The sequence below is a fragment of the Daphnia carinata genome, chromosome 4, assembly GCF_022539665.2.
Source record: "Daphnia carinata strain CSIRO-1 chromosome 4, CSIRO_AGI_Dcar_HiC_V3, whole genome shotgun sequence".
In the NCBI taxonomy this organism is placed as follows: Eukaryota; Metazoa; Arthropoda; class Branchiopoda; order Diplostraca; family Daphniidae; genus Daphnia; species Daphnia carinata.
Genome location: NC_081334.1, coordinates 7683839 through 7693031, shown reverse-complemented (window position 1 = coordinate 7693031; position 9193 = coordinate 7683839). Strand labels below are relative to the sequence as shown.

The 9193-nt window shown below is 42.3% G+C and overlaps 2 protein-coding genes across 2 annotated transcripts; one reads left to right on the top strand and one right to left on the bottom strand.

Moving 5' to 3' along the window:
* Positions 1-3353: 3353 nt before the first annotated feature.
* On the bottom strand, positions 3354-4932 carry LOC130687488 (uncharacterized). Its single transcript, XM_057510664.2, has 5 exons — positions 4762-4932; positions 4484-4629; positions 4380-4412; positions 4254-4304; positions 3354-4188 (listed from the first exon to the last, which is right to left on the bottom strand). Exons 1-5 carry the CDS (start codon positions 4771-4773, stop codon positions 3573-3575), a joined length of 858 nt encoding a protein of 285 aa, XP_057366647.1. The 5' UTR covers positions 4774-4932; the 3' UTR covers positions 3354-3572.
* A 2504-nt stretch (positions 4933-7436) lies between these two features.
* LOC130687509 (uncharacterized) lies at positions 7437-8602 on the top strand. The gene is made up of 4 exons (XM_057510687.1): positions 7437-7576; positions 7656-7872; positions 7983-8027; positions 8109-8602. Exons 1-4 carry the CDS (start codon positions 7562-7564, stop codon positions 8402-8404), a joined length of 573 nt encoding a protein of 190 aa, XP_057366670.1. The 5' UTR covers positions 7437-7561; the 3' UTR covers positions 8405-8602.
* Positions 8603-9193: the final 591 nt, after the last annotated feature.

The window sequence follows — 9193 nt, the reverse complement described above, 5'->3', positions numbered from 1 at the left end:
CTAAGAAATATAATGGGGAAAAGAGAAAATACACAAAGCCACAAGAAGAAGACCGGATCCATTCTGATTAACGAAAACGTAGTCATTGTTATTCATACGGTTTTCGGGATTTATCTCTTTTTTGCCTTTTGTCCAAACTCCCAATGAATTTTAGCTTTCTTATTAACTCGTACGAGAATAACAAATACAAACCAGTTTCTTTTTTTTTTTCTTCTTTTTTTAAATTCATTCTACTTCATTGATTCCGGTCTCGTCGTCTGCTAACTTTTCTTTGTCACTTGTGTGTGGGTTTGTCGTGAGCTCTGTAAGCGACAACCCAATCTCACAAACAGAGAGACGGAGTTGAGGGCGTATTATGTGCAGTGTACGAATATGAAACACGAAAAAAAGAAACGAAGAGTTCACAAATGAAACCCGGTTCGACAACGAAGTGGAAATAGAACTGTCTAGAACTTGTTCGTTAGTAGGACACCAATTTTGATTTTCATCCGAAATTAATGGTTCTCATTCTCTATATATCCTAATTCCAAATAGACTATAAGGTTTATAAAACAAGGAAGTAACAAAAACCATAGGGATGCCCGGCTACTTTCATTCACTTGTATCCATTAGAATAGCTCCTCCATGCCAGAAATGTCTTGCTTGGATGGCATTAGCTGAAGCAACAGCAGGTATATAAACCCCCATTACAAAATGCCTTGAATAATTTAGTTCGAAATTCACTCTGTGTGGCGTAACCTAGCTACAAACGTATAGTCTGTCCATCCAGTACATTGCTGGAACCAGTTTTTAAAAAAGATACATAAAAAAAGGGGGGCAGCAAATGGAGAGATCCGAAATATTTGTATTCTGGGCTGCTAAGAAACGTTTCCCCGTTTTTTTTTTACTTCCGGGTAGAGATCAAAGAGAGCCATGTGGATTTTGAAAGTGTCATCAACCTTTCCAATTCCAAGTATTTTCGTTTATTCGTTTCAATAAAGCAAGCCTCGTTTCTTACGGATCATTTTGCTGAATCCTCTTTGGCTACACGTTAAGGCCTGAGATCATGTCTGGTCGTCACACACACACATCGGGGTGTAGACAAGGATAAAACAAACAACAGACATCAGGTGAAACAAAATACCGTGCCCGTCTATTCCAACGATAGTATTCCGTCTGAAATGGAGGCTCTCTTCCGGTCCTAAAGAAATGTGTCGGATCTATTCACGTGATGGACAGTCGTGAAGGAGCTTCCATTTCTTTTGCGGTTCGTGTGATGATGGTCTCACGGTCAGCTGGCAACGGTTAACTACCCGGTTCAAACTGGCCCAATGTCGGACAGATACTCCCCGGAGGACTGACGTTGCGTTCCGGCTGTAGCTGCCCACTGACAGCGGTCGGGTTTGTTGTTGACGTCGGGATCAAAGGCAATCGTGACCCTTAGGAAATGAACGGTATGGAGCGGGAGGATAAAAAAATGATAATAAGGAGGATGTCGGAAGACTTCAATTTCACTTTGGAGGAAATTGGAGGATAATTCATTCCGGACGGAAGAAATTAAGAGTGAAGGGAGTCTTAGCCAGTGAGAGCTGACGTGGGATAAAGGGCTCTTCGCTTTCTGTAGTTGCTTGAAAAGTCGTGAATCAATTACGCCATTTCGAATCACGTTTAGACGGAATTGCGTTTATAAGACGACGTCCGTCTCAAAATCCGAACGGACCAGCTTGCCCGTCTATTTTTGCGAGGGGGGGAGTGTAGTCGTTAAGATTTGTTTAGGGAATCATTGAAAGGCTTTCCTTTTCGACAGCTCAGACCATATTTTCTAATGATTGGATCAGTGCTTATAGCTGTAAGAGAAGACGGGCAAAACAGAGTCGATAGTGACGATCTCTAATGAAACATTTCTGTCCATTCATCACTTAGAAATCCCTTTTCTTGTCTCCTCCCTCTCGTACTACGAAAGTTTTATTGTGTCTAGTGGACATACTGTATATCAAGAGCGACCAGTTCCTCTTTCCAACAGCTTTTCAAAGTCCCGATGGCGGAAGTTATGGACGGACATGTGAAATAGCTCGAATGTTGATAATGTGCTGAGCTCTGCTCACGTAAAGATTCGAAAAGCGGAAAACGGGGCAAGTATGATTGCTAATACAGAAGCTTAACATCCACTATAGAACTAGGAATATATAGTATACTATTGTCAGTGTTTTGACGTAAAACCGTATCCAAGACAACCTGAATTTTCGTAGCTGTTTTCGGCCAATTTTCGAAGTGCATGTGCGTTACATCACAGGTATTGAATACCATATAAATTTTTAACTGAACATAATGTGGGTATAGGAAAACGAGAAGTTCATCTTCGTAGACGGTTGGCTTGTTTGTCTTGGAATTGATACAACTTAACGATTTATGAACAGGAATAGTTATATCAACGTCGGCTTAACTGACAGAGACCTGGGCATTCTCGAAGAGTGAAAAGTTAAAACACAAAGCCCCCAACAAGAAAACGCGAATACATCATTTCCATTTCCTTCATGTCAACGTATGTATCTGAGACGATCTGCCCTGTTTTGCATATCAAACGGGGCAATTGGTGGAAACTGTCAACGAAATGAAAGTGCTTTAAAAAAACGTAGACACCCATCGATGGTTCCTTAAAGTTTTTTTTTTTTCGTCTATTGAAGTGTCGGAAGAGAAAGAAATTTAGCCAAAGAATTTCCATGAATCTGGTTTTCCGACATGTCTAGTGTTTATCTTGCAAATAACTGTTCCGTTTTGGCGGGACTTTTAGCCCCCGCCATGATATTTAAATTTTCGGCAGCACTCTGTGTTAAGGATGGGTATAAAACCGTAAGATGAACAACTTTTACATTAGTAGCTGAATAAATACAGCGCTGACATTTGTGCCTTCTGCACGCCTCTGATGCGATTAATTCATACGTTGAATAATAGCGATGTGGTCTTCGCCTAAAACCACTATGTTGTGCATTACGTCTGAATACCCCCCCCCCTTAAAAATAAAAAACAATTAAACCGCACAAAGAACAGTTGACTATTCCAACTGATAATTAAGCGATAAACAGGTAAAGTCAGACATACGTTGGCAACGAGACGTGCGCAATCCTACCTATGGTTCAAATTGCAATGGATTTTATCTTTGCGTTATTTAATGATACGCATATCTCTTTGAAATCAACGGATAATGTTCTATTTTCCTTTCTTAGTCTATCGAATTCCATGCTAAACGTTTCCCCCTTCTTGCTCGCTTTCACCGTTTTAGAAACGTGATTCACTTTCTTCCGTTTTTTTCCCCATAATTGAATTTGTTTGTGTCCGTTCTCACCTCCCCAACATCCTACGTTCACGCTCGTTAATTTCGAAGGATAATGTATATTTGATAAACGTCTATGGAAACGATGAACGATTGCATGATATACCGCATAATACTGATACATAAACTAAACCATACTGGCCATGGACTGAGGTGCAATGTAGGAGACACGGACAGCGGCGAGATAAAAGGTGGACAAAAGATCATGGAGTGGTGTTACTTACGATATATATCCTCTGGAATTCGATTATATTTTGAGACCCTATTCTCTCGGCTGCTGGAACGAGAAAGGAACGGAATCGAAGCTGCGCTGCTGAGGAAATCCGGCTGGTATTGAACGGAATTGGGATGGAAAAATGGGCTCACTAAACCTTTGCTCTTGGTGCTGTTGTTCGCGGCGAAATTGCTGCGGATCTTCTGGCGCAGCACGGAAACGAAATTGCTGCGGCTGCAATTGAAACTGTTGGGGCTGAAATTGCAGCCTCGGCTGCTGGAACGGCTGGAAGGGACGGAATGATTGAGGCATGTCCTCAACGGGAATCAAAGCTGGCCGAGGTACTGGACGAGCCGGTTGTGCCACATCTTCAGCGGCAGTGAAAACAGCTGCTGGACGAGTTGGCCGCGGGGTCGTACGAGGGGGTTTAGTTGTAACGACAGGCCTCTCTTCCTTCGGCCGGGGTTTATCCGGAATTCCGTCTTGATCGGCATCGACACTGTTCCAATCTTCGTCCGTACCGAACTCGTCGTCCTCGCCGATGTTTCCTCCGCTCTTCGATGGCCGTGGAAGCGCAGGCAAATGCTGGCCTCTTGGAGCGAAACCCTGTGTCTTACCTGATTCGTACGCCACGGCCTTGACTTCTCCAAACTCATCAATGTACCTTTGTTTGCAATCCAAAAATTTCAAACAAGCCATTCACATAATATAGGATTGTAAAAGACTTGCCCGTATCTTCCTTTTACATGGCCGTTCACGTCCCGCGTTTCCACTCGGAAGCTGCAAAAAAAAAAAATTCGACATTTTTGAAGTCACAAAACATTAGGTCATCATAGGTCAAACATAGGTAATCACCTGCCATCGGACGCCTCGAAACCGTAGGTGTACCTGATAATGACGTAGCATTAAAAATTATAAATTCTAGTTTGAATTTTTAAAAATTTGATCAGCGCATATACGAGCCGTCTTTGTTGATTTGGTTGATTTGCTTCAGGATGGCCACGTGCGGCTTGCGCTCTTGCGCTTGCTGCTCCGGTTCTATCACATCCAGTTGTCGTTGGCCCCGACACGCGTGGCCGAGGAGAATCACGGTCACTACCACGATCTGCCATGTTCCACGCATTGGAAATCAACGCAAAAATAATCAAAAGAAATCAATAGTGGAAGCGCCACACAATTGAAGCTGGCTTGTGTGCTGCATAATGGCTACGTAGTCAAGTGCAAAGTTGATACTCACGCTGAATTGCATGTTGCTGTCAAATCGAGCGAAACTCTTTGCTTGCAGAAATTACCCCTCTGTTTTTTGTTTTTTTTTGTTTCTTATCTGGCCCTAAACGTGGAAGGAAGCAGAGATGAGAAATGATGAGTGCGCAATGAAAGTAGGTCCAAGAAAGACTGCCTCGGTTTAGGTATTAACCACTTTCTTATATACACTCCTCTTCATGTACGGGCTCGTGTACAAAAAAAAAGGAAAAATATAAGAGAAGAAGAAAGAAGTCTTTTTTTTTTTCTTAGCAGGGGGAGGCAAAAGAAGATAAAAACCAAAAGACGGAAAGAAATGATGGCAAGAAAACGGTTACGTGTAGAGGCCGTGCTGCACGCGAGCAAAGGCGTGCGTGCAGAGAAGAAGCGCAGAGAGTACGGGCCACGAAGCTTCGCACGCTCTCTCTTTGCCGGAGGGGCGGAAACCATCATCCGCTGCTGCTTGATCACGTTGTGAACCATCTAGAAGGAAATAGCCATCGAAACATGCGGATCGTTCCGTGAGCTGAAAAAAAAAATTGAAAGTAAATAAAAAAACACACGACACGTGCAAATTAGAATGGCGCGTTCATCTTTCGAGTGAATATGACCATAGTTGTGTACCCTTTGACTGAGCATTAAAAGCTGCGATGGTTAATTTAGTTAGTTTGCCGGTGACTTTCACTTATTGATCCAACACGGCCGTGTTCCAAACAAGAAATGGGCGCTTTTCATTTAGATCTACTCAAACGCTGGCCTTTATAGTCGAAGTTAATCTATTTGTCTGGACCCAGACGTCACGTTCTCCTCCTAAATGTATACCAGGAGTTTTGCTGCAATCCATTTCTCAACGTGACGGATGGATTCTCTTGAACGTCAATTTAAAAAAAAAAAAAAACAAAAAAAAAAAAGGGAAAAGATAATGTTGGTGGCCATCGCTAAAATGGTGGGAACTCGTATTATCTTTTCTCTCTTTTAACAACACATTTTTTTTCCCTACCCCCGTGTTTTTTCTAAAGTGCAAAATGAAGCCCAACTTTCTTTTGTCTTCTAATATTGACATCGTTCATTTTGCATGCCTTGTAGTTGCGTCAGTGTTGCCATCATTAAAAACCATGCCCGAACTCTAAATCATTTTTTGTTTTCTCACTCGATCTGCTAATGGCGGAGTATGTTTGATTCGTCACAATCTCTTTCAATGTTGATGGCAACTGCAAGTACCGACGCTGTTTTCACGGTCCGACGAGTGTCTGTTTGCTGTCGCTGGTAAAAGAAATGGCGACCAACTGGACTCGAAAAAAAAAAAAAAGAAAGAAAAGTAGAGGCAGAAGTAGGCCAAAATTCCAGTCAAGAGAGTTCTCTGATTTTATTAGAAAGAACTAGAAGAAGCAGAATGTATAAAAAAAACGTGTGCAAACAGCCACAACAGTTGGCAGGCTCCCCTTCGCAGAATGACGTAGTAGACTCGGTTGTCTCGTTATTTAGTCGCAACGAAGTCCTCTCCGTATGGGCCTTTGTTATTTTTTCTTTCTTGTTTTTTTTTTTTTTTTCCTTCAAGAACTTTATAGAGTATGAACACTCAAAGCATAATCTTGGGTGGAGTTGATTGTAAACGGTATCTTTTTGCCGTGATACGCATATATATAGATTCCGTGAATTCGAAGTTTCTCCTTTCTCCGACCTCCAACAGCCATCTCTATGGCAACTGAAAGGCCCTACTTTGGCGTCACGTCTGGCATCGTAAACAAGGCGCAACAATATGCAAAAAAAAAAAAAAAAAGGCGTCGCCAGACACAGAGAATTCTTAATAAGGCCAACTGTCTCTTAAAAAAAAAAAGCAAAAGTGATGGCCGCTTCCAATTTTTGCGTGTGTGTGTGTTTGTTGCGTAGGCCTTTCGGTCTAATGCCCTGGTCATCGAAATGAAACGATAACTGACCAGTGCCGTCTGATGTTTCACACCCTGCGTCTGAAATAGCCTACATATTGAGGCTAGGGGGTAGACTCGTTTTATCTACTAGCGAACTGGACGAGTTTCGCTCAAACAAACGCCAAAAGCGATGAATAACAAACACGTATATATAGACTTACTAGGCTAAAAAAAAAAAAAAAAAAAAAAACCAAAAACAAAAAGAAGCGGATGATTTGAAAACGATGGTTGGAGGGAGAAAAGAGCGAAAGAGATAGTATAAGGAAAAAGAAACACGACGAAAAAGAGAGTGGGATAGAGAAAGTAGTGCGGTCCGGCCACACACTAGACGTTTTCATTCCCTCAGGGTGCTGGGCCATTGGCCAAACTGATGGCATTGGATCGGCCATTGCTCTCGGGCTTCTTTTCGACCTAGCTCTTTAAGGAACACATTGGATTGCTACTGATTGTTCCGTTACATTTTTTGTTTTTTAAATATTCATTCACGTTTTTGCGTAACGGCAAGCGGTTGCGAAAATAAAAAAAAAAAAAATGTGTGTCAAGCACGTAGCTGGCGAATGAATCCCTCACGCGTTCGTTCGTCTTGATAACGTCTATATCACATTGTAGGAGTGGAGAAAAGTCAGTGAGCTCCGTGCACGAGTAAAAGTCTCCTGATCGGAAGAAAACAGGTATAGTTGTGATTGCAACAACGGTTCGCCCTTTTTTTTTTTTCTTTCCCCCTTTTTCCACCTCGTAGGAGCAGTCCACTTTAGACTCCTCCCCTTTCTTCGGAGCTGGATCGCCCGCTGACCAGCTATAAAACCCGGAGACGATTGGCTTCATATCCAAGCAGTTTTCATCAGACAAACAAGCCGACGACACACAATGAGAACCTTCGTGGTAAGTTCCACAATTTCATTGAGAATATTTTTTTGTTTTTGAAATCATTCACAATCTCTTTAATTTATTTATTTTTTAGATTTTAGCTTTGGCCGTCTGCGCCGTGTCTGCTCTACCTCAAGGTGGCAGGGTTGTCGAAGAGGTTGTTGAGGCCGAAGCCAAGACCACCACGACGCCAGTGCCCATCATCAAGCAGATCAACAAAGTGAACGACGATGGCTCGTACACGTTCGGTTACGAGGCTGGTGATGGCTCTTTCCGCATTGAAAAGAAAGAACTCAACGGTCACGTTAAAGGTTAGTTTTGGTTCTTAGACTCAGAGAGATGACCCACATTGGTACCTCAATCGCCGTGAGAGCTTCTTTCTATGGCACTTTCACTGATTCAAATCTTTGACACCTTGCAGGAAAGTACGGCTACATCGCTCAGGATGGAACTCTCCAAGTCCTCGGTAAGTTCGTGACCCATTTAACCCACCCTGATGGTTCTTTTTTAGCTCACTTTTTTTTCTTTTTTTTTTTTTTGACATTAGAATACGAGACTGGCAAATCTGCTGACAACAAGACACTCGGCTTCCAGACATCCGGAGGTTTGAACCCGTTCCCCATCGTCATCGGAGAAAGTTCTCCACAACAGAAAATCAAAGATAGAGAATACTCGAGCGTTGATGAGAACGAGGACGGTATTCCCGATGACCAAGAAGGCCGCGCCCGTCGCCCAGTGCCTGCTGCCCAGCAACCTTTCTTCATCCCGAATGAAGCCAGTGCATCCGCCGCTGCCTCTACTCGCGTCGTGAGGAAATCGCCTTCCCTGGTCCGCTACGCTTAAAAAAAAAAAAAAAGAAAAAAAAATATATAGAAATAGTGTTAGACTTGGTGATGTCCACCATAGTCTTTTATATAATATTCTGTAACCATATTTCCCCCCCTCCCCGCCCCCACTTTTTTTTTTACCTGCGCCAACAGTTTGACTTTACCCTTTGTTTTTTATTTTCTTCTGAATAAAAAAAAAGGATCTTTGTCGTTATTCCTTTGTTTTTTTTGTTTGTTTTTTTTTCTTGGACGTGGCTAAAAGTCTGGATTGTTGGGAGAATAGACACGTGAAAGGCTATGATAATTAGCGTGGGACGATGCGAAGATAAGACGTCGTGATTCGAACGGTAGACAGAGGCAGACACCTGGTTATACCTCCGCCATCGAATGCGCTCTGCCCTTTTTCCTGGAAGGCTGCACGCTAGATAATGCCCATAACAGTGAGAAAAGAAAGAGAGAAAGTGGTTTTCTAAAACTACCTCAGAGTATACAACTGAAAAAATAAAAAAACACACGCACAAAAAAAAAAATGGGCGAAGAAAAAGCTTGGGTGTATTTCGGGCTTAATTACTTTGTTAAGGCATTGCCGTTTTCCAGCTTTTACTGCAATAATCATTTAAACATACACAGTGAGAGAGAGAGAGAGAGAGAGAAAGGCAAGCAATGGCAATTTTTGAATGGCTATGTAATAACCATTGGCTGTTCAATTGGTGTGCGTAGTCAAGGTCTTGTTTGTTGCTTCCCGACTAAGAAAGAGAGAAAGTATTTTCGTTTAACATAATTCCATTCTCCAAGGCATTATTTT

Excerpts from the sequence above, each read along its gene's own strand:
- LOC130687509 (XM_057510687.1), top strand. Across the intron at positions 7,873-7,982 it reads ACTCAACGGTCACGTTAAAG|GAAAGTACGGCTACATCGCT; the intron begins GTTAGTTTTGGT and ends GACACCTTGCAG. Across the intron at positions 8,028-8,108 it reads TGGAACTCTCCAAGTCCTCG|AATACGAGACTGGCAAATCT; the intron begins GTAAGTTCGTGA and ends TTTTGACATTAG.
- LOC130687488 (XM_057510664.2), bottom strand. Across the intron at positions 4,413-4,483 it reads CAAATCAACAAAGACGGCTC|GTACACCTACGGTTTCGAGG; the intron begins GTATATGCGCTG and ends CGTCATTATCAG. Across the intron at positions 4,305-4,379 it reads TTCGAGGCGTCCGATGGCAG|CTTCCGAGTGGAAACGCGGG; the intron begins GTGATTACCTAT and ends TTTTTTTTGCAG.